This window comes from Scomber scombrus, chromosome 10 (genome assembly GCF_963691925.1).
Source record: "Scomber scombrus chromosome 10, fScoSco1.1, whole genome shotgun sequence".
In the NCBI taxonomy this organism is placed as follows: domain Eukaryota; kingdom Metazoa; phylum Chordata; class Actinopteri; order Scombriformes; family Scombridae; genus Scomber; species Scomber scombrus.
Window position 1 is genome coordinate 27,823,347 of NC_084979.1, and position 25,232 is coordinate 27,848,578.

At 39.3% G+C, this 25,232-nt stretch overlaps 1 protein-coding gene across 1 annotated transcript in view; it reads right to left on the reverse strand.

Annotated features, from left to right (window-relative positions):
* LOC133987367 (probable phospholipid-transporting ATPase IIA) overlaps window positions 1–24,337 on the reverse strand; it is a 33,069-nt gene extending 8,732 nt beyond the window's left edge. The window contains exons 1-21 of the mRNA XM_062426704.1: window positions 24,259–24,337; window positions 21,475–21,619; window positions 18,398–18,511; window positions 18,146–18,254; window positions 17,192–17,250; window positions 16,149–16,200; window positions 14,935–15,029; window positions 13,285–13,365; window positions 13,079–13,154; window positions 12,542–12,618; window positions 12,165–12,325; window positions 11,925–12,067; window positions 11,080–11,192; window positions 10,071–10,280; window positions 6,666–6,827; window positions 5,280–5,372; window positions 5,071–5,154; window positions 4,029–4,199; window positions 2,724–2,822; window positions 1,176–1,265; window positions 781–925 (exon numbers count right to left, since the gene is read on the reverse strand). Of these exons, the coding sequence (XP_062282688.1) occupies window positions 781–925; window positions 1,176–1,265; window positions 2,724–2,822; window positions 4,029–4,199; window positions 5,071–5,154; window positions 5,280–5,372; window positions 6,666–6,827; window positions 10,071–10,280; window positions 11,080–11,192; window positions 11,925–12,067; window positions 12,165–12,325; window positions 12,542–12,618; window positions 13,079–13,154; window positions 13,285–13,365; window positions 14,935–15,029; window positions 16,149–16,200; window positions 17,192–17,250; window positions 18,146–18,254; window positions 18,398–18,511; window positions 21,475–21,619; window positions 24,259–24,326 (2,347 nt within the window). The 5' untranslated portion in view covers window positions 24,327–24,337. The remainder of the gene's footprint in view (window positions 1–780; window positions 926–1,175; window positions 1,266–2,723; window positions 2,823–4,028; window positions 4,200–5,070; window positions 5,155–5,279; window positions 5,373–6,665; window positions 6,828–10,070; window positions 10,281–11,079; window positions 11,193–11,924; window positions 12,068–12,164; window positions 12,326–12,541; window positions 12,619–13,078; window positions 13,155–13,284; window positions 13,366–14,934; window positions 15,030–16,148; window positions 16,201–17,191; window positions 17,251–18,145; window positions 18,255–18,397; window positions 18,512–21,474; window positions 21,620–24,258) is intronic.
* Between the last annotated feature and the right edge of the window lie 895 nt (window positions 24,338–25,232).

A 25,232-nucleotide genomic window follows, 5' to 3' on the forward strand; every position in this document is an offset into this window, starting at 1 on the left:
TGCGAGAGAATAACAACACGATCACGTCGTCACAATATGATTCTACTGAGAGTTAGTAATTCAATAAATGAAATATGTGAAGTTTTGATATTAAACGTTGCTAAGCTCTGTGATCTGGTGGAACCTCGGAGGGATTCTGGCTCAGTAAAATGAGGTGCATCTACTGGGAATCGTAAAAGTCCCTTTTATGAATGCTTTTTCTGTTCGGGGGATCAATATGTGGAACTCTTTACACTCAGAGCTAAAAAAAAAGCTAATTTTAAACTCACATATATACAGTTCTTAAAAGAGGGATGAGCAAGGTAGTCATGAGTGAGCTGATGCTTGTTGTTTTATATACTGTATATATTGTATCATCATCATATTATAAAACTATTGTAAATGATTGAGTTTGATGTATTTTAAAGGCACTGAGCTAGCTTAGGATGTAAATACTGTGATATGTGTCATTAGTACTTGCTATACACTTATTCCTCTACAAATGCACATTAAGTAAATCAATAAATCAATAAATAAATAAGTATAATATTGAATTATCATCTATAATCCAGTCCTGGGCGTGAAGCGCATTAATGCACTTTAAAACCAGCTCTGCTCAATCATAGCTTTTTATATAAGTGCTAATTCTGGGAGTGCTGGTAAGATGAGGATGTTTTGATGAGGATGTGAAGACAGGAAAGAAGTTGTTAAAAGCCAACAATAAGTGCTTTATAGACTGAATCCGCCCAGGAAAAAGCTGGTGGATAGTTTTTTGGGTTTTTTGTTTTGTTTTCTACTCACCTACAGCGCAGGTGAGTTTGCCCGTGCGCTCTTGCAGCAGTCGGACTATCTGAGCCTTCTGAGTCGGGGCGCATCGGCAGCAAACCACAGCGGGACACTGACACGCAAGCTCCATGAATTCATACTCGTAGTATTTCAGACAAACCTGCAAAGAAAAAAAAAACCCCACCAGAACGGACGAGTGAGCATCTTAGGCCACCTGCACGTAACTGCTCTCGGCTGTGGAGCTTTAACATCTTCCTTTACTTACAGTTCATCTCCTACAGCGGTTTAGAAAGTGACTCTAACCACAGATACCACTTCCAGAGATGCTTCGGTGGCAGCGATATTATCACGCATCATACAGCACAACATTTATTAAGGTTTCATTAGAGGAGACGCACGCATGCACTTACCTCAAGCGAGTCCCCAGATATCACCAGAGCGCAGTCGTGTTTTCTTCTGAAGGCGTTGAGCTCCAGGTGGGCTTCCCCTCGTGTTGTCACCTAAGGCAAATGGCAACCACATTTTAGTAACGTACGCAAAATACAGAAAAAATTATCATGCATCACAATCTGCCAGCTTTTGCACGCTGATTGTTATCAGACCAGCTTGTTTTACTGAAGCTGCAGCGATGAGAAACGTTAAGGCAACTGAATATCGGGCTGCAATAAATATCACTTTATATATTATACAGAATATGTTGATCATACATATTGATAAGGGATGCACTGATCTGATTCTTTCTCTCCCAACACCGATACCTGCATTGAACTTATTAGGATAATCCTTATGTATTATATTAGTTAACATGAGCCTATAACTTTAACTTTAACTGTAAGATATAACATCTTAACATACATCAGTATTCTATTTAGGCTTGTTTACATTTGAATTATATTGTTCTAGACAGTTTATTTTGCTAGTTATAATGTATTAGTTTAACTTTTAGCTCACTGAAGAAATCAACAAAGCAAAAAAAAAGTGGAGGGAGTCAACAGATTGAATTGGTACAACCACAACAATGTGTGCGCAAATGTGAGGAAAATCAAAATAAACTGTGGTCAACTGTTTTGCATTACATCCAAAAAAAATGTTTAAAAAACAACATAATTCCGTTTTTAATTACAATTTCAATACCGAATATTTATGTCACGTAATTCCTCACGTAAACCTCAAGTAACTTCTCGATAATTGTGTCAGTGTCAAATATAGATTTAAAAAATGTATCCAAAAATGCAACACTGACAGGGCATGGTGTTAATCTGTCGACAAGAGTTATGCTCTGGTATGAATATCCTTCAACCGCTGACTATTCATACGTCAATCCAGATCAGGTCTTTTGGTGGCGACCAGGAAACTAATCCAGATGTATGTGTTGCAGGCCCAGTCAGCACTCCCCCCGTCCACTGGGACAGAGGTTTTAAAGCCGTGCCAACCATTGTTATTCTCTTCCAGTAACCGCAGTTGTACGCAAGTTGTAACCTTCCTATATGGCAGGCGCTCCTTCTGCTCTGGCACGGCTCCAGAGGGAAAGGCTGAAAGGGGGGGGGGGGGGGCTATCAAAGCAGCGAGAGAAAGAGAGAGAGAGCCCGAAAGCTGCAAAACAAATTAGGAAGTGAGCCCTCTGCACGTTCCCTCAGGGAGTGGTTCAGCTGGTTTCTCCTTTCTGTGTGAGCGAAGGCCTGTTTGTTCTCTTTGACAGTGGCTTGGATGCTTTCATTGGTGGGAAGTGATTTATTCAGCTGTGGATGCTGGCTTAGCCATCATGCGTAGTTGTGTGGGGCTGTATGACCACTAGCTAATGGGCCTTGGTCGCACAGAGGATGGATGCCGGAGGGTCGATGGAGTCAGGAAACCGTCAGCGCTGTTCTGAACTGCGATGAACCTCGCGGTGCTAAAATCAACTATTACCCACTTCATATGAACATTAAGAGGAAGAGGGGTCGTCGTCCTGCACTTACGGATCTAAATATATGGATGTCCTGGTTGCGGGTGATCAGATGGGCGTTCTTGGCGGTGCATGTGGCTGTTTCAAGCTTGTCTCCTGTCAGCATCCAAACCTACACACAAACCAAAGAATAACATGCAGTGAACCAACTTTTTTGATTTATAAGATGCACTGATGCTTGAAGGGGAACTAAAATAATAAATAAATGAAACTAAATTGCTTCATAATCTGTCAGTTAATTAAGCAATCAAGAACTAAATTCCAGAGGCTCTAATCACTGACTTGATCAGGCAACCTGTAATCGTCTGGGAGCCGAAGCTTGTGAACTTATCTCAGGATCAACCATAATTTGCTTTATTGTAGTACTTTAAACTTCAAACAGAAGACAAGCACAAGTCATCACACAGATTGGTATCACGGTATCCTACTTCTGTCTCAGACTTAACGAGGTCATTTTGGATGTTTCTTATTGAAGGTTATAGCAGATAATTTAAATTGTTGATGCATATGGGTTAGGCATATTTTGTCACTTACCTCTAATAATATACAGATAGTTTGGCTTTTATTTGTCCAGATTTTGAACTATACATCAGAGAGATTTCTAACTGCTTGGAGATTAATGAATTTAATTTCTGCTACTTACAGAGTTTAAAAATGACATTTAAACACTTCCAATAGTTATGTGTTATTCATGTTGCTCTAGATAGCACATATACTTGGTACTGTTCACTGGAACTGCTTTTTACTGAAGAAATAGTCCCTGTGGAAACTGTTGGCATCCATTTATTAAATTGAATTGATTTAATGTTGTGAGAAGCAGAAATTACATTTTATTCATCCCCATTGTAGTGGGGTGGAGGCCGAAATCTCAGAGAGAGAAAACTTGAGCAAATGAAACTAAACCTTTCTGCATTAAGAAAGAAAAAGTGTGTTTTTTCTTGCTATTTCTGGGGAGGAAGAGGTGGGAGTTTGTAATTTGGGTGAACTGACCCTTTAAATGAAAAGAAGCGGAGTGAAGGGGACAATCAGCCAAACTTTTACGACAGTGACTAATCCGCTTACTGGTGCTTATTTCCATAAAAATGAGCTCCAACATTTCCGAAGTGTGCCAACCGGCAACCACTCAAACATGTTCATTCTAATTCATTTGAATTCACAATAGTTTGGGGTTTTATAATTAAAAGGAGGCACTTTAATGAGGCTTGTTCATGTAGTTAAATATGAAAAACATATGTCCAAACTTGTTTATATGTTTAGTTTTCTTAGTTTGTTGCTATTATGAGCTATGAGGCCGTCTTCTCCCACACCCCCCGCTGACCTTGATGCCTGCATTGCGGAGGATCTCCAGGGTGGGCCTGACGTCGGACTGGAGCTGGTCTTCCACCCCGGTCAGACACAGGAGCTCCATCTCCATCTCCAGACTCTCAATCACTGTGGCCACCTTCAGAGAGCGGTCGTGAACGCTGAGCTTGGCCTGGATGTACCGCGCCTGGGGAGCAATTAGAGGGATGGGAATAGTTGGGATGAGAGGAGATAAATTTAATATAAGTAAGGGAGAGTCACTGCAATACCATAAAAGGGAAATATTAATATGTCATGAGAGACATAGCGAACACAAGGAGAAAAGCATCAAAAACAGCCTCACACAGTGTGCATACATTAATAGACTTTAGCAGAGTTTAAACTGTGTGCAGTATGAAAACATGCCATTCAACACACACTGAAACTTCCATAATAAATATCAAAGTTTTAGTTTTAATATAAATTTGAAGATATATGCTTGCAAGCAGCCCTAAAGCTACTAAATTGTTAAAAGCTGAAAACACAGAACAGACATGATCAATTGGTTAACGCCTATCTTCAGTGCTCCAGCTCCAGGGCAATTTGCAAGTGAGATAAAGCAAAAACAATCTGAGCGTGACTCATACAGGAACACAAACTCTGTGTGTGACTCAGTTGGTGACTCACTGCTGCCCACCAGCTCAGTTCACACAATTATACACTTCAGTAATGGGCCTAGGGCTGAAGACTGCAGGGAGAGACTGCCCTGCCCTGCTCAAACAATGAGTGGGGCCTGGGTGTGTGCGTAGGATGGAGGGGTGTATGGACTAAAGATGGGCGGGGATGGGGGTCAGAGATTACTCCAATTATCCAAGAACATACTTTGACATTTAGAAATACTCAACATGTCCGCATACTGAGTCACTCTGCATTTGTATTTTTTTTTTTATATTTCTATGTTTTACAAGCTTTAGTGGCTTTACTATATATACTCAGTGTGTAGGTTTGCTGATGGAAGCATCTAGTCCCTCGGCTCAGCCTCAGATCACTGTGGCTTGATCTCATGAGAGGGCACTTGCCTCAAAATCTTGATACTGCTCCTCTGTCAGGGATTTCTTGGAGACCACGAGAACCCTCAGCCCTTCCCTCGCCATGTTTCCGCACTAGAAAACAGAGAGAGCAACATCTGGTTTCAGCTGGTTGCAAAGCCTGTTATTCTGCAAGTTGTTTATAACAGGAATAAAATCCCCGTTATTGCATCTGCGTTGTGAAAAAGTGGGAAATCCACCTCCTCTTCCAGCCAATCGTTATACTGCACGATGCCTGCCATCACCACATCAGCACCCTTCATGTAGAAAGTGATCTCTCCCGTCGATTCATCCTAGAAAACAAACATCCAGAGTTCAATCAGTGTGAGACTGTCATATCAAATCTGATACAATATGCATCAAATGTCCGAGTGTTCTTCACTCAGAAGGGATATCCAGCCCAAACCCACGTGAGTCACGGTGCACATGCGATTATTTTATGATTCTCTGTTGCCTAGAAAAGCATAATTTATTTTGGTATTCACTAGGGGTTTCAAAAAGTGTTTGAAAATATTATCATGAGGAAGTCATGTTTCTAAATCCCAGGCTTCCTGAGTTATAACCAAGCCAACAAAAATAATGTTAGTCATCAGACTTAGTCATAGTTCATTATAAGTTGAGAGATTTCTCAGACAACAATATACTATAATATTTTATGTTTCTTTTGTTTCTCTTGTTGAGCCGGTGTCAAGTCCTAATCAGTCTCCTAGCAACAACTGCTGACCTACACTGAAAGTGTACAAAAGAGCGAGAGTGTAAAATAACTGACCAATTAGCATGAATATAAAACAATATTTGCTTCTAGACGTTACATTTGAAAAAGTGGGGGTTGTCTTAAATTTGTGGACTGGACAACTGCTCATTCACATAATCAGAGATCCTTTTTGAATGGAGAGTACTGCTGTAACACCAGCTGCTCCTATATAGAGTGCTGCATTATGGGTTGTTTGCAGCCTTCATGTTGCTAGGCAAGCAAGTGTCTTCAAGTTTGTTTATAGTGACTCTTTTAAAGTTAGTCACCCCCAAAAGTGTTTTGTTGGCTTTAACCTGCAAGAGTTTCCAAAGGTTTGGTTTGTTTAACTTCGAACACCTTTACTGTGGAAACAGACCGGGGTCCGAATCACCTGACAAGCAGCCAAAAACGACTTCTGTCATAGATGACGAGGAGCACAAACAGAAAGTCTGAAAAACACTCACTGAGGGAAAAAAAATCATTTTTACTTCTTCCAAGAGCCTGACAGGAGAGAGTGTGAGTATGTGAGTGATAGACAATATACATAAATGTGGGTTTTTCAGTTTCAGCTCTTCAAAGATGAGGACTATCTTCTTATTGCATTAATAGTATCCCAGGGAAACTTTCCCAACAGGACAAATGTGAAAGTTTGTGGTATCTTCAAAAAAATACAAAACAAAAACAGGGTGGAAAAAGAAGGCGTTGTCTTATAATCAGGCTCCTTTTATATTCGAGCCAGGAAAAACAAACTAGGGATTTGATTATATTTCTTTGAAGCTCAAACAAAAAAAACAACAAACCAACCACTATTAATGAACAGACAGAGGGTGAAATTAATAGTCTTGGTACTTACTCGCACTATGATGCCCATCCTTTTGCTCTCATAGGTGAAGGGGAATATCTGCAGGATGGTGAAGTTCAGTATTTGGCCACTAGGGGTCCGCAGCTGCATGGAGGACTGGTCTCTCCCTACCAGAGTCAGACCAACGCTCTCAGTCCACTGCACCAGCGACACCTATCAACACCAATATGTAAAGGTTTTAGTGGATGCTTATTGAAACATATAGCTGAATATAAGGAGATAAAAGATGGAGATGGACAAGCTGCAATTTTAATCTATAGCTAACTTTTATATCACACACACAGCAAGAGAGAAAAGTGACCACTTCTCAGGGGTTTTTATCATTTTGATGGTAAAGCCATTACGTCAATATGATGTTCCATTACTTGAATTATAAAACAGTCAAGGACACTTTGGTCTGAATAGGTTGTCAGAGAGCACAGTAACCATTTAGCATTAATCAATAGCTCAAGCATTTTCAGCACTCAAGACTATCGATTGATTGAACTAGAGAGATGTCCATTTCTGAACTGAAAATATTGTTTTTGCTTGATCCTCTCTGAAGGACACAGCAGACGACATCCATTAATATAATGTTAGGCTGTGTGTGTGTTTGTGTGTGTGTGTGTGTGTGTGTGTGTGTGTGTGTGTGTGTGTGTGTGTGTGTGTAGGAAGAAAAAGAGGGGGGAGATGACATTGCCCAATAACTTCCAGACCAGAAGCCAGATCACACACAACCAATCCATCATCCATCTTCTGACAGGACTATTAGCAGAGAGGACAAATGGACACAGATGAGGCGAAAACAACAAAGATCGCCACGTTCACGTTTCTACTCTTACTGCTGATTTTGTTGCTCCAAAAAAATTCTTTATTTTGGAAACTCATGACCACGTAGTCTGACAATGTTGGGCCCGGGAGCGCTTTTAACGTCAGAAAAGCTCTGACTGAGCTCTGACTCTGACCGTCAATGTTTGTCATCCAGGTTGGGAAATACGAAGATTGTGCTTAGTCACAGTCTAGAAATATTCACTGTGGAGGCATTTTTGGATCCGGCGTCCACCACAACAGCACCAGCTTGTAATAGCAGCATCTGGGTTGGCTGCCGATTCCTACTGAACCGAATAATGCTGTATCCAGTTGGCTTGACTCACAACCGCCGCATGGCTTTTTATGAGCTAGTTTTTTTATGTGCTGACACAGTGATTCAGATTTCAAAACTCTTTAGTGAATCACACACAATATACCTCATGCCTTTGATCATTATGGCGTGCACATAAATCGATTCTGACATTAATAAATGATAAGAAAAACATTCTATTTTTGGATGTCTTTACAGAGTGAGAAGCGAGAATAAACCAAATGGTGCAAAAACTGCAACGTCCCTGCTTTTTGATTCCAGCTACAGCCCTTTGTTGCATGTCATACAAGTCTCTCTCTCTCTCTCCCACTGTTTCCTGTCTGTCTCTTCACTGCTCATTATCCACTAAAGGCAAAAATCAAGAAATCATCTTTAAAAACTAAATTTAAAAAAAGAAAGAAAGGTGATACGCATGATACATATCTGTTTTGACAGCAGTAGTAAAAACCATGCATTCAACAGTCACTGACATTGTGTCCACAACCAAAACCAGCTCTATATTAAGACTTCCTGAAAGCTGTAGGGAGAGCAAACTGAATCTTGGTTTAGATTAAATCAAACTGATAAAAACAGCACCTTTCAGGTCTCAGCAACTTTTTAAAAAAAAGAGAGAAAAAAAGAGAAAAAAAGAAGAAAAAAAGAGTTTAAATTTCTATCCAGTGTAACATAAAAACAAAATGAAATGGCTCGATTTCCTACGAACAACAATAGTAGGTCAGATCTTTAATTGCAACAGATGTACAGGGCTCTATTATAAAAAAAAATGCTATCAAAGAGGAAATTCAAAAGGGGATAAGTGCAATGGGCTGGGGAGCACATTAAGGAAATCCGTATTTACACCGCAGGAAATGGATCAAGTCGAGATTCCGCAGCCTTCTTCCTGACGTTCAAAGAATTTATACTGATCAAGGACATAAATGTGGAACGGTATTTGGCTTGTAAATGTACACGGAAGAAAGCGGCGAAGTCACTCAAGACAATGGCTCCTTACTGACAAAAAAAAAAAAATGAAGACCTCTCAAGCTGAAGTCTGCTCTCTTGTCCCGTCTTCCTTGTTTGGCCTTCAGAAGATGATGTCTATGTACATTAAGTGAAGTCTTCCTGACAGGTCAAGTTGTGTTGTGCTATATTATCAGCATGGAAGTGTTCGCCCGTGTGTGATGTTATCTACTGATGTATACCGCCTGATGGATCTACTGTAGCTGCTTGAATAATAAATGTGGGAAACGTGCAAGTCGACATTTTCCACACAGATGCAGAAAATCTGAGTCATAAATAGTTACTGTTGGGAAAAAATGTTTCTAATGAATAAATAAAGTGTTCTTTGTTAAAGTGCATGTAAAAGTAATGTATGGCAGTACTTACACATAACTGTTTTATTTATTTATTTTACTGCCCACCTTTCTTTTTATATTTCTTTTAATATTGTAACTGTTAAATGTGTATTTTAAACTGTTTAAACTGTTTTATTTTTTTATTGACTTGCTCTTTGACGATTGTTAAAAGTGCTCTATAAATAAAATGTATTATTATTTTATTGTTCTTTATTTGTGTAAAGCACTTTGAGCTGCTTATCTTGTGTTCAACTTTATTCAAGTATATAAATAAGGTTTTTTATTATCATTACTATTCAAGCGTCATATCACATGAATGATGAGACTCTCACAATGCCACATAATTCTTGCTGCCACATTAATGACAAACAAAGAAGAAATGATTTGTCAGTGCGAACAATAAATAAATACTTTACTGAAACACCTAAAACATTTTCTGACATTAGGTTGTTTTATGATAATTAGATGTTAGATGATAAATAATAAATCACTTTAAATTCTTTTTTAGGATTTAGCAAATGTTAGGATTAATAAATGAACAGTATTTGCTTGAAATTAAACCAAAATAATTAGTATTACTGCATTTCCATATAACCACCTGCCCGGTACAATATGGACAGTGATGTGCATGACCTACTTTATCGCCCATGCACTTATTCCACAGTATTCTATCGTAGCACTATTTTGCATTTTAAAGCCGCTGTAATGTGGACAGCCAGGAGCAATATCCCCATGAACTTTAAAAGCCACTGTTATCTTTTTTTATTGTCTCATCAACATTCAAGCTACCTCTATTATCTTCCTACCTCACGTATTTATACCAAATATTGTTCGTCATTGTTTTTTAACCTTGTGCCTTGTCTGTTGCTGCTATAGTGCATTTAATGACAATGATAATGATAAAGTATCTGATCTTGTCCTGCAGGCTTGAAAAAGTCATACCTCATCGGGGCTGGAGGCCTGGTACACTCTGCAGGTATCTTCATAGTGCTGCTCGGCCTCGGCCTGGTCCGTCACACCGTTGGACTCGTACACGGGTGTCACGTTGTGCACCAGGGCGATGGCCTTCACAGCCTCGTGGACTCTACTGCTGATGGTCTTGCGGACCTTAGTGGCTGCTGGAGCTCTGGACGCTGGAAGGTCGTGGGTGGGCTGAAGACAATTGCAGAAGGTAGTGTACTCAGAGGAAGAGACAACAGGAAACTGAAAATGGCTATAAGAGTCTTTTCTAATGGGAGTCTTTTTTTATGCTCAAGGTTTTTCTAAGAGAAAGCAACTGTAGGAGCCAAAAGAACTAATAATCTGTACTGTCCAAAAGAAAAAAACAGGAAAAAAGTTGTATGAGTGTCTGAAAATCTGAGCTGCCAACTTTAAAAACAACAAAAAACAACTTGTATGAACATAAATAGAAACACACATAATGACCCAAAAACCTAATTTGAAAACTGTGATTAGTAGCTGGAGTTTTCGGTCTGAGAAACTGGCTGCTTCACTAACCCCAGTTTGTGATAGTGGCCTGTAAGGATAACCAGATGTGTAAAGTAAATATGAACAATTTGCTTTTCGCATTGTGGCCTTTGCTATTTTTAGCCGGCCGTGCGTTCCAGGGGTTAATGGTAGCGTCATTAAAGAAGTCCGGTCAGTGCTTCGCTTGTGGGCTAATCCTGTTTCCTGCTTCACTAACCTCTGGTGTCAAGGGGGACAAAGAGTGTCATCTGAGGTCAGGAAGCATTCAACTAAACAATAATCACAAACTGATATGTTTCTTAAAACAATGCTCCCGTCTGTTTGTTTTACCCGTTTCAAAAGCTTGTGGAATTTCAATCTCTTTTTGTTTTGCTGTTTGCTTTCTAGTGAGTGACTCTTTTCAGTTGCAGTCATTTCTTCTCCTTGACAGAAACAAAGCATTGACTTGTTGTATGCTTCTTTTTTTTTTTCTTTTTTTTTTTACCTGTGTGTAGGCGCTGAACACATGACTCTGTACTTCATCCATAGAGTCCATCCCATATGCCACAGTTCCAAGATGCAGTCGCCGGAAGACCATTTCATTTTGGGTAAGAGTTCCTGGTAAACATTAAATTAAAAAAGAATATGTTTAGGATTTTGGTTGAGAGATATTTGCAAAATGAATATTGTTTTGGAAACACACTCAAGAATCAGTAGCTGCAGAAAGGATTTTAAGTCTGCACCTTTCATTGTTGGGATTTAAAAACATGAATCACTTCCTTAAAGTCGGCATGTCACATAATGGTGATTGAAAGAAAAAAATGGGAGGAAAGTCAGAGGCCTTCCCTTCAACACTACACACAACCTCTGTATCCTCACACTCACTTTAAAAGCATTTTACGCCAGTATATCAAAAAGACCTAAGGGGGCCTCGCTCGTACATTAGCCTGACCCGCCGACCCCGCCGGCCTTATCATGCTCTGGATGGGGAAATGGCCGATCATTTTATTGGGCATGAGGGCTGTAAATCTGACGGGTAACACCTCACGCCTGAGGAAGTGCACTAGTGGAGGTGTTGTGCTCTGAAGGTGTGCATGGATGAGAGACTTTGGTTTTTTTTTTTTTTTTTATGATTTAAGGGTCCAATATGTAGCAGTTCTCCAGGAGCAGAAACACCACCACAGAGCTAAACCCGCCCCCAGGGAGTGAAACGGTTTAACTCCTACTGGATACTTCCGCGGCAAATCCTCTGCACATTTCCTCTCGTTTAAGTACTCCACACAGTAGCTTAGGTGCTTTTTTTTTTTTGGCCACATAAACAAGGTGATTTTAACATTTTTGCAGCCTTACCTGTTTTGTCAGTCAGCAGGTAGGAGATTCGTCCAAGCTGTTCGGGTATGGTGCTCGCCCTCACCACTGTCCCAGGTATCTTGGAGTCTTTCTTTATCATCCAACTGAAAACAATCTTTCCCATGTCCAGGTTGACACGCAAACTGAAACAATAAAATAATATTGAGCTCTCTCACTCCTTACATGTAAATATGATGCAACACTGTGGATGACTATGAAGAAGAGGATATTAAATCTTACCTAATGGGCACAATGTGAGAGAGGAGAAGCAGGAAACGTAGGATCTGAAGGTACCAACGACCGGCGAAATGCTGCAGGGCCACCATGACCAAAGATACCACCACTAACGCCCCAAACAGGATTTTAGTCAAACAGTTCACTTCCAAGTCAAACAAACCCACCTGTCATGAGCAACAAGCACACAAAAAGTGAGTCCAATAAACATGGAAATCATCTGTGTGTGTGTGTACAAGTATCGCAAAGAAAATCAATGTTAAACTTATGAACACTTAAGGCTGAATTCTGTGCGACAATCATGAAAATATACACATCTGTTTATACTAACTAAACTAAATGATCAAATGTCAGCCGTAAAGCTCTGGTTTACACTACTGTACCTTGTGCCTTGGGTTGGAGGTGTTCATGACACTGCGCAGCTCCTTGCCTGTGTAAATCACAACCCCCACCACTGTGCCTGGAGGGAAGGAGAGAAAAAGACCTAAAAAACTTCCTGAAGCCAGTATAATAAAAAAAAAACAACATAAAACATATTATGTCAAGAAGATGTTTTCCAGACTTATTATCTTGACATGAATAGACCTGTTAAAATGAAGAATGTCATTTGGAATATAAGATGCAGATTTCCAATTTCTTAATGGATAACATATGTTAGCGTGGCTTTAAGTGGACTCACTCTCCTGTGGAAGAAGTACACTTTTTTTTGGCCATTACGGTTAGTTGCCCCAGAGCCATCTACACATAAGCAAGATGTGTAGTTGCCTCATTAGTTTTCTTTATGTTTGCTTTGACTAGTCTTCAGATCAACAGTTGGGGGGAAGCGCGGTTCTTTGAGCTAAAGCAAATGCGGATCCTGTTTATTTCCTTGCCATTAACCGCTTCATCGAAAAGAGCGGCACTGCCAGTCATATATTTACCTGAGGCAACAACGGTGCTGGCCCACAGGGTGTTTTCAATGCTGAGACTTTCATTGACAGGAGGATCACCATCTTCCTGTAACAGTTGAGATTGTAAGCAAATATACATTATTCTGAGAAATGACAGAAACCGTTGAAGAAAAAAACAGTTGAAGAAAAAAACTGTTTACAAAAAGCAGTGGTCTCATCACATAAATGTTACTCACCCTGGTGAAAGTTCCAATAAAGTTATGGATATCAATGTTTGGTTCCTCTGCATACACATATGATCTGATTTGGAGAAGGTCCTGTAAGACATCGACAACATGGTTTAAGATCACTGACACATGAAAAAGTGACTTACTGATAAAAACAATAATAATATATAATAATTCCTACAGATTCCATAGGGCCTTCGCACTGTTTAGTGCTCTGGCCCTCATAATAATAATTATACATGATTGAGAAGAAGACAAGAGCAAGCAACCCATTTCTTAATTTGCTCATTAGACATCATCCATCATGCAACCATCCTGAATAATAGCTCAGGGATGTGGCCGTTTATTTCATGTTTGTTGTCATTTAGCTATACAGTTAATGTCGTGACAGTACTGCATTCCTCAGGTTAAACCCCCCTTTTGCTTGAGGGTGTATTTAACAGCCAAACTGCTATGACACATAAAAATACGGCAAACACGGTTTGACAAATAAAGCAGTTATTTTTTGTTGATCTGGGGTGTTATATTGTTCACACTCAAAATACACCTCAAAGATCAGTAGATGAGAAGATCTGCAAAGATGGGAGAAGGGTTGCGACTAATGAATATTTTCATTATTTATTATTCTTATTTATCTTTGCACTAAAATTTACCTGATTTTTATTGTTTGATGTATTATTGTCGTGTTTTTGTGCCTTGTAAGGTGTCCTTGAGTGCTTTGAAAGGCGCCTTTAAATAAAATGCATTATTATTATTATTATTATTATTATTGACAAATCTGCTGATTATTTTATTTATTTATCCTTTGGTTCATAAATTGTTCAAAATAATGAAAAATGTAGAGCCCTAATTAACATCTTCAAAGTGTCTCGTTTAGTCAACAGTCCAAAATCCAAAGTAATTCTATTTACTGTCAGAGGGAAGCAAGAAACCCATAAATGTTGACATATGAGAAGTCAGAACCAGTGATTTTTTTGGCACCTTTGCTAAAAGAAATTACTTTAAAAAAAATAACTGATTTCAAATACAGCTGCTGGTTCATTTTTCTGTTGGTGGATGAATCTATTAATCGACTCAGCCTTACAGCTCTGGACCAATATATCAATTTGCCAATAACAGCCAGTTCATGCATTTTACTCGTACGTACAATAAGACGGAGGTTTCTTTCTAACACCAAAATTATGACTTTCATTTGGTTGGTCGGGATCATTGCAAATGAATTCTTCAGACCCCCTGCTCACCACAAGAGTTGCCTAATATAAGGCAATAACTGAATGAAACAACACGTATTTGCGTCATACGGCAAATTGCGTTCACTGCCTGACAACTGATATGCCAAATGAAATCTTAACCTATTGGCATCAATATTTGCCTGTGGCACAGGCCTGAACCTCTGACCTCTTAGTCATGCAGTTCTCTGACGACCTGCTTGACCAGGATCTGATGACCGGCCCACCCTGCACTCTAGTTGAAAGGACTGCGGTGTCCTAATGACAGACTTGCTTCTCTTAGACCACATTCATCATGCGTAATTACTCCTGCAATCATCAGTTTTTATTGCACAAACTATGAGAAACGACAATTGCATAAATGCGGTCTTGTAACGCACAATGTTCTCCTGCATCCTCACTAAATGTCTATCTGTATTTTATGACTCACGGCAGCAGTTGGCAGCCTCTGCGTGCAGGCCACCGGGAGGCGTAGTTTCCAGTCAGTCTCTCCATCCAGCTGGTCAGTCCGAAGGAAACAGGAGCCTGGGAAGGAAAGGACAAGAGCTGAAACTGATGCCAGATGGAAACACATTCACCCCTAGGGGGCAACAATAGATAGGACACTGGCTCTATTCTTGAGGATGGCCGTATAAAAAAAACACAATATTTACATTTCAACACAGTTTTTGATTTTGTTCTTTGTTCTAACACACACTCATTTTCAAATTCACTGTTCAAAAGAGGGGCCATTACACTCATTTAGCACTGAGTCACAAATGAATAGAGGCAACATTTGTGAATGGGTCTGAGATGGGATCAAGCTGGGATCGACGTGGAGGCACCCACCCAAAAAAGCCAACCCCCCCCCCAAAACTTCAACCCCTCCCTGTCGGCCTTCATGCGTCATCCTGCCCAAAACTCCCAATCCTGGCCTAGGCTCTTCATAATTGACCTAATGGCCTCCACATGGAAGAGAGATAACCAAGCACTATTTCCAGTAAAACAAAGCAGTTGTTATTCTTCCCCCGACAGGAAGACGCAACAACAACATGCATCTAACTTACCTTACCGACTCTCATTTGCCTTTCTAGACGCTGATATTAAAAACAACTTCTTCCTCGTGAGGAGATTTTAATGTGCAGCGCTTTAGATGTTGTTATTATGAATGGACTGAATGGTCCGGGTGTATTTTGTATATGTGCAAATTAACAACACAAAGCAATTGTGTTATTCCTGACAAATCTTTTCCTAATCCATATTTGATTATTCAGATGAGGCATCTTCCTTTCAGGCCTCCAGTTTTTTCTTCACATTTGATTTTTGTGCGTCCCTCAATTTTACTTTTCGTTATCTTCTCATTTGAAAAACAAAGTCCGGGGATGTGTCATGGACGGACATGAAGAGAGAACAATGTTTTGTCTGCACCGCCTATCTCACCATTACATGAGAAGCAACTCCCCACTACATCCCACTTTGAGTGATAGTATAGTACTGGACCCAATTACAATTTAGACATTATAGGACTTCCTGTCCTGGCTCAGGGCTAATCCCTGCACCTCAGCGCCTTTTTAAACAAGTCATTTCCCCAGCCAGCCAGCCAGCCAGCCAGCCAGCCAGCCAGCCTGTTGTGGCGATCTGGATGAATGACCAGCAGATGTTTACCATTTCTTTCAGAGGTCCTTAAAAAGATCATGTCAGCAGGAACACGCTGGTTCTACAAAGAGAAGCAGAAAAGAAAAACATGACTTCAACATCACTTCCTGATCCTGCACTTTTCCCTCCTCCTTTCCTCTGCTCTTACTTTAACTGAAGAAGACTTTTAGCTTTTCATGTGTCACATTACCAAGAGTCAGTCAGTCAAAAAAAATAAGCCCTCCAGCAAATCATCCTGCCGTGGCCTGAGCGGGACCCTGACCAGGTTTGACACTCTGAGTGACCCGGCTCTTCCACTGCATTACTCAAAAGTTACTGGAAGATAAATTCCCTGATTCAATTCATCTTGAAAGCTTGAAGAGTGCATGGATTATTGTTAAGTGGTCAATAGTTGAATAAATGGCGTATTAAAGCTCTTCAAATGCAGGTTAACCTTAACATTCCGGCGTCTTTCTTTTGACGGCTTCTGGTTTCACCTCCACTGAAGAGTTCACATTTCTGAATTGTAACCCACATAACTCTGAATCACTCAGTCATATTAGTGAAATGTGCAGGACAACATGTGTGACCTTTCCTTCAGCTGCCTTCAAATGAGTGATTCAGAAAGAAGCCCTCAGCTGGAAACTGAAGACAGGACTCACTTCTCATATTTCATGAGCAGAGACCTCTGAGAAACCAACCCGTCAACAGTTCCCCCTGAAAACTCACACTAACTTATTGGTACATTTTAAACAACTGCAAACTACAAAAAAAGGGGTTTGGAAATGAAAAAAAAACTGATATCAATAAATAATAGTTGATTGAATTTGTGTTTAAGATCTAATTAAAGGCATTTTAGGCCCACGTCTGTTATGTATGCATTGAGCTTGACAGGCTGAAGCTCAGCATTGATCACAAGATTACAAAATCTTTACTAACTCCTTTCACCTCAGCCACTAGTCGAGCACAGAAGATTAACAACCCCCTCATTATCCGCTGTCATATAAATGGTAACCTGACAGTCCTAAAAAAAAGCTATTCACAGATGTGGATGAAACAATCTTTTAACAAACCTTTTCCACAATTATAAGGTCTCCAACTTGAATACTGCTGCTTTTAACCTTCACTGTGCCTGAAATACAGAAGCAAATTTAAAGTTAATGAAGTTTTTAAGGAACTTTTGTAGCAGTCATTTCACACATATGGTAGGAAAGATAAGTGAACAAACATATGAATTTAAACGTGGCCTCAAATCATCAAACACTAATGTCTTCTATATGAGTAAGCTGTTGTCCTGCATGCTTCACCAGTCACCACCAGTGAGTTTTGGGAAAGTAATTTTCCGTCCAGATTTGAAAGAATGCTGGGGGAGTTGAGCCTTTTCTCTCATTCCATTTGGACTGAACGGGCAAATTTGTTTGGAAGAGATCACTGACCCTTGACCTGTGCCGTGAACTCTGGACTTTGCATATGTAAGACATTAAAGCACATTAATATTGCTGTGCATAAGGGTTCATAGGACTTCACGTTACAAAACACAGATCGACAAAGAAAATGGATTATTATAAATTGGGAATGTGCCGATATCTGTCACATTTGTTCCTTAACATGCGATTTAAACATAAGTTAGGCAAAACAACTTGAACCAGCTTCTTTCTAGTGGTGGAGCACAGCAAGTTCTGGCACCATAAAGTTTGTATAAACCACAAGATATGCATGGGGGCCGCTATCATGGAGGCAACCAGTCATTGTGTTTATGGGTAAAACAAGCTGCCACATCAAAGAGGCAAAGTGATGGAAACCACAAGTGGTCTCCTGCTTTTTATTGCTGGTAGCACTTTATACCAAGGCCTCTTATGTACACTTTTACATCTCTGCTTTGAATTACCCACCATTTCCCCAAGCCCCAATAAGTTTTAATAGGACCAACCTCCTACAGTTAATAGATGCTGTTGCTGGAGAAATAAGCAACATGATCAACATGGATAAAAACATGACCGGTGTTGTTTTTTTTTAAAAAGCCTTACCTCTTGTTGATAGCTTGCTGTAAATCTGCGAGTTCACTTCTTTGTCTCGAAAGTAGCATCTAATTTCTTCAACGGCCTCTCTTAGGATGGTAATCATCAAAACAAGACCCTGGGGAGAGAAATTACACAATGGTAGAGGTAATTGTGGTTGCGGGAAAAGAGCAGAGAAGAAAAACAACAAGACACTGAGTACGGAAAATTAAATTGACCGACCGTAATGATGAAGAGTTAAAGGGGAACAAAGCCACATACCAAAGGGACCCAGTAGGTGTAGAGGGCACCTAAGCGTAGCTCGTTGACAAACTGAGAGCAGGCCAAAAGCAAAAAGTACAAGTTGAAGAAGTACTTGAACTGATTGTAGAGCACCTGTGAACACACAACAAAGAAGTAAAGAGTCAAAGATTAGCAAACTATCAAGCACAGGATCATATCTAGTTTGTTTTTTTAATGCTTTAACAGTATTTTCATGTATTTGACATCACTGTGCTTTGTATTAACTGCCACTGTTTTGGTGGATTGTAGATTAAATTTAATTAAAGAATAAACACACTTAAACTGAGCCAATGAAAAATGATTTCAGGCTTATATAAAGGATTTATTTCATCATAATTTTAATATTGTATAGAAGAAAACTTTAAGTATGTTTTGAAACAGTCCTCACATGTCCATATGTACCTTTTAATTTAGAGTTAAAACTAATAATTCTTTTCATTACCGAGTATTTTCTCAATTAATCGATTAGTTGCTTGGTCAGAAAATGGTAAAAAAATGTTTACCAAAGCTCATGGTGCCATCTTCAAATGTCAGTCAACAAACCAATGATATTTAGTTTCCTGTTTATTTTAGTTTGGACTTTAAGTACCTAGAAAATATTCACATTTGTGGAGCTGGAATCAGATCATCTGCTTGTTTTTCCTTTAAAAAAAATGCCTCATAATTATTTTTCTTCCATTTGACTCATCGAATACTCGTCTAATTGTTTCAGTTCTACGTTAATTGTTCTTCAGGTTGACACAAGCTACTTATATATATATATAGTTTCAGTATTTCTGCTCAAACTCCACATAGAAGCTTTCAGTCAAAGCTTCTACGAGGGTTCATCAGTCTGAGTTCAACATGTCAAGTGGCTTTCTTTCTTCTAGTCTTCTTGGTTTGAGATTTCCTCTTTTTGTTACTATCACTTCACCGCAGTTTAGCAAGAAGAACAGAAACAGTCTGTGGCAGCACAAAGAAGGAACTCTGGTCTTAAAAAGAAAAGCTCATCTTAACTTTGGCTGACCTTAAGAATACAATTTTGCACAGAAATAAGACTATGGATTAGATTTTGTCTCCCATCGCTTAAATAGAAATCACTTAATAGTGGGGGTCTCTCTGAGGCCAGTATGGACAGGAAGGACAATTATATCAATCAATAACACTTTCATATATGAGTATGTGAGTGTTTTAAAAAAGCAGACTTGGAAAAAATGAAAACCTCTCCTTTAGCAAGCTTTCCTTTCACAAAACTCTCCTTCTGGAAAATAGCCAGTAACTAAGCAAACATATAGACATCTAAAAGATAAGAGTGGGCGGGGTGAATAAAATCAATCACTTTATGTACTTTTATGTATCAATAACAAATAATAATACATCAGATTATAGTGAATGTTCTGGAAAAGTTAATTAAAGCTTTACAAATTAAATAAATCTCCTCAAATTGATGTTAAAAGCCACACTTAAGTTAAATACTGCCCACAATAATGTGTAAAATTGTCCACACTGGTCTTATACACTGAGAAATGTTAAAAGGTGGAAACAAATACAACCCAGTTTTTAGCCTATAAAGCGTTTTCACAGGCTAATAAACAGTATTTGGAACATTTAGAAGACATATTGTAGCTTTTCCTCCACCAGCATTCTTTAATTTAACACTCACACTACAACTTTGCTCCGTTTCATTACCACCAGTGTGCAAGATTACTACGGAGGGAGACCTTGCGTGTTCATGTTGCTGCTGTACGTCATTTCCAAGAGTCGACACAATGCACAAAAAAAACATAAAGACTACAGTATGTTGTGGTGAGAGGAACATCTTGACACGAAGCAAAGACCATTTTTAAAAAAAAGCATCATCATTTGCAATGCAAAAACAGTTTGTCTTCTGCTTCCCAAACAAATGTGAGCTGCTTTCAATGTCTGGCTTCATATACAAAAAAGTCAAAAGATCTTAAGATCACTGAATGTCTGGAAAACAAATGCATATGTAAATCAGGCAGGGGAAAAACACACACAGCTTAGTACCTGCTGTCCATATTGTCCACATCTGTCACTTTCATGCTCTTCGAAGGAGACCACATGTGGCTTAAACAGTCTATTATGCTTCTCTTGTCACCATTTAAGGGTCTTAATTTTGACGGGAGACATTCTACTACTTAAGAATGACTAATGATCCTCTTATACTGCCAACATGTGAACTGAGGCAAGTCAATATCTCAGTAATAAACCAAGCCTCGCAGCACATCAAGCCGGTATGTTCTTACGGCCGTGCAAACTGTTCATCTGTCAGAAAATGCCCTCTGGCTTTGGTCATATGAGTAAAAATGGAACCAGCTATGTGTCTAATCATCCGGAGGCTTGCCAACATGTGGTCCCTAGGGATTAGACTGACTATAAGCAACCAAAACAACGGCTAAAAAGCACTAATAATAAATAAACACATTCTTTAAAAAATCACATTTGAGGCTGAAGCATGTATTTAATTTAGAAGTGTAACAATTAGCAGATTAATTGACAAAAAAATAAGTGAATACTTCGATAATCAATTTATTGTCTGAGTCACTTTTCAAGCAAAAATGTCAAAAGTGCTGATAAAAACTTTTTAAAGTGGTTGTGAAAATGTTTTTCTCTGTTTTATGTGATTGTAAACGAAACATCTTTTTGGGTTTTGGACTGATGTGGAGACTAAATGAGCAATTTGTATCACCTCAGGCTCAACAGTCCTAATCACATTTTTCATTATTGCCTGACAATGAATAGACTTCCTAATTAATCAATTAATCCGGAAAGTAATCATCAGACTAATCAATAAAGACGACACTCGTTCATTCATTGCAGCCTTAATATACAATAATTCAATAAAAAACTACGCTGAGCTTTACTGTCTCGACCGCCCACATCACCGGCAACCAACGGTCTCTTATGATGACCAGATTGCTCAGACTATGATTGTCTGAATGGAAAAACGTGTCCAATGAGGTGACAGTAAATCAGGGCCAGGCTTAGAGAGGTGGGTGGTGGTTTGGGGGTTAAATGGTGGGAGGGTGAAGTGGCGACCTTTGACTGACACTAACCGCAGGCAGGAAGGTGAAGAAGTTGTACTTCTGGTTGTTAATGACATTCCGGGGGTACCTCTGCTCCCTCTTTTCTGGGTGGCCGAGCCACACGGTGCGGGGACGGAAGTCACCCATGCCGCAGCATCTCGACCACGGGCAGCACCTGGGGAAGGGGGGAGAGGAAGAGGAGGAGGAGGAGGTTCAAGAAATTCACGTTTATTCTCACTACTCGTGCTGAGAAATAGACAGTTACATTAAAACAATATTCAATATTTTTGAAGCACTTATTCTGCAGTTTGATTCATTCATAGTTTTTTTAATGAATTCCCCGTCACATCTCTTCGTTAATGTGTTGCTTATTGCAGCTGCACACCCACAGCACAGACAAGGCTGAGCTAAAAGGTCCATAAGAGACATTACGCCTGACAAAATAAATATTAACTTTATCTGGAAATGGGTGGATACTCCCTTCGCTCAATCCAAACAAAACATTCCACATCAATCAACTAAGAGCCCAGTAACCTGATTAATGATTGAGCTACTTCGTGAGCTATAAAACAGATTATAAACAAAATATAATTATAAAGCTTCCATCAGCTGCACACAAAAGGAGTCCATTCAGTGGCAGAGAGGAAGACATACTTTTATGACAGTTTTCTTAAGTGCCCTAACTGTGGCTGACCAGGCGGGCATTGTTCAGAGTCGGCAGTGTGTTTAAAAAGCTTGACGGCTCGGTACAGCAGTTCTTTTCTGAGCTTACTGTATAATGATGTATAATGATGAATAACCCCTGCAGTGGATGGGACACCAAACACAATGTTCCTCTGCTCCTTTATGCACTTGATGTGAGATTTGTTTCAAGCTACCGAGTGAGAAGAAGCACATTTTAAGATAAATGCATCAGTTCGATACTTACTGTATTCAAAGTATACATCTCCGGAGAATAACGAAAGCTAAAGTGAGCTCTGTGGTTTGCAAAGCCACTCCTTGTTTCTCTAATCTTGAGTCAACGAATTGCCATGTTCCTTTTTTTGTTTTAAAACCTCAGAGGCCTTTTTCAAAGAAGACATTTTAAAATGTCACAGGAAGAAACGTACAGTTGTAAATAAAGATGGCTGAGTTATATTCAACTGCTTCGGTTTCATGGTGTCTCGTATTTATGTTAATAGTAACACCTGTGCTTTTCCTATTATCACAAATCAAAATGTCTTACTTTGAATAAGGCCTTATCCATTATTCTGCCAATTAGCTTCTTGACTAATCGACGATTTGTTGGTGTATAAAATATCAATCCAATATAGTGAGGGATCACCATGCTGACCCTATTCTGTAAAATATTTGGGAAAAAATTGTGATTAAATGTCTTATTTTGTCTGACTAACAGCCAAAACACCAAAGCTAATCATTTCATATTAATATGAAATAAGGGGGAAAGCTACTTTTTGTGGTTTATGCCTGAAAATGACAAAAAATGCAAATGTATCTTTTTCTCAATGGACTACTTGCCTCTGCTGTAATGTACATCTTACTGCCTTACAGCTAAAATATGTTTACTTATCCTAATATGGGACACGTACTTGTAGTTTTTAGTTGGTCTTGTAGTATGAGTAGCACGTGTCAGGCTGACAGGTGAACTGTTACAATGACGGTCATCAGGCTTGACTATTAGATGACAGAAAATGCAGTTACATGTCAATCATGTCGACTTTTGACAGCTAATTTTTATCTCTTGAGTATAAAATATGTTTAAATACTCAAATATGGGACATGTAACTGCAGTTTTTAGCTAGTTTTGTAGTATGAGTAGCAGGTGAGAGGCTGACAGGTGAACTGAAACAATGACGGTCATCACGCTTGGCTATTAAATGACAGAAAAAGTGGTTACGGGTCAATCATTTTGAATTTTGACAGCTAATTTTTTTAGCTCCAGAGCTTAATTTATTAGGGTTGTAAGATAAAATCATTTTCATTATCAATTACTGGATGCACTTGCTGTATATAATATAAGAAAATGCTGAAAAAGGCCCATCCCTTTGTTCAAATGTCATGTTTAGTCTAAGAGATTAAGACAAAACTCAGTTTATAGTGTTATAAAATATGTAAAAGCACCACAAAAAAAAAAGATATTCAAAGTTGAGAAACTATAAACAGATTATTCGATTATCCAAATGGCCGATTAACCCTAATCAATCGACTAATTGTCCCTGCTCTCGTGTTGATTACAGTGGATGACATCACCATGTCTGATCAGTCCATTGGCTGCAGATCAGCACCGTGCATCTCCATCATCATGAATGAGGCCCTGTCCCTGTTATATATCAGTGAGAAAAAAAGCATCCTTTCCATTAGCCATCCCGTGAATTAAAGAGATAATACTATGACTTAACATGAGGCCTACATTTGATTTCTGCTCTATAAAGACGACGAAGCTCCTGTTCACCGAGCAAATATTGACATGGGCGTCTATTGCACTTGCTTCAGCTGCACCCCGGAACAAGGATGTCTCTTGGAGCTAGCTGCTTTAAAGCTACAATGAATCGTATTTTAAATATAAATTTCTCTATAGCAATATAAAGCTCGTTGTTCCCTTTCCTTTAACTGCAGCTATTATTTCTACAAACCGGTCACCGCTTAGTTATGGAGAGACAAATGTCGACGCTCTTTAAATGCCAACAATTAAAAAACAGCCACACTGACATCAGCAGTAAGCCGACGAGTCGCTACACATAAGAGGCTACAAAAATAACCACTGCTGTGTTGTATCGTTTCCTGTGCCATAAGGTCTTTATACAACGCCCTTACCCATGTTTGTTTTTGTTGTCGTTTCTTTTCGGCCGTCTGACGGGCTGTAACGGGATATTGTCGGTCATTCCTGCAGCCCCCCTTTTGGTAGCGCGTGAAGCTGAAGGCAAAGGCAGCCTGGCGGTGGCGGGTCTGGGCGGAGGCTCCCTTTGCTGTCAGTCACACAGCCGGCAGGGAGCAAAGAGAAGCACTACACCTCCCAGGCTTATCTCATTATACTCATGAGCCACTGACCCACTTTATAATATCTATCAATTTATTTATTTATTTTATATTATTATTACTATTGGCTTTGTTTTTCTGCATAGGATTTAACATCTCTTTTGTTTTTTTTATTGCTATACTAGGGGGGGATTATTATTTGTGGCACGGCCGGATCAACCTGTTAATGGCATCCTGGGTAAACATATTTTATAGGGCCCCTTTCAACCCCTCCCAAGGATTAGGCCTATAGATGTATAAATAAGACTGGATACAGGAACAGCCCCGAGCTTTGAAGCTAATTTGACTATAGAGACCAAACCGTGTATCTTGTTTACAATATCTAGTGATGTTGTTGAGCCCAAAGACTTTGAGTTTTTCCCATAAACTTACATTACAAAAGAGACGTCTGTAAATCTGGGGATGCATTTTTCGAGCATCAAATGACTTAGTTCACTATCATAGTTTGATTAATTCAGTCTGATTTTATTATTTATTGTTCTTTATTCTTTCTATTAATGCTCTTCTATTTTTGCTATCCACTTGCTGCTGCAATAATGTAAATGTACCCACTGTAGGACTAATAAAGGAATATCTATCTTATCTTATCTTATCTATTTTATCTTGTGATTTAATTGTTTTTTTTCTGGGCTAAACCAGAAGTTAGCCAGCGGAAGTCTCTTCTAGTGAGCTTGCTCCATGGGTGCATGCGGCCAATAGAGCATGCTCAGTATGTTTTCATCCAGGTAGTTACTTTACAACAGGAAGTGGTT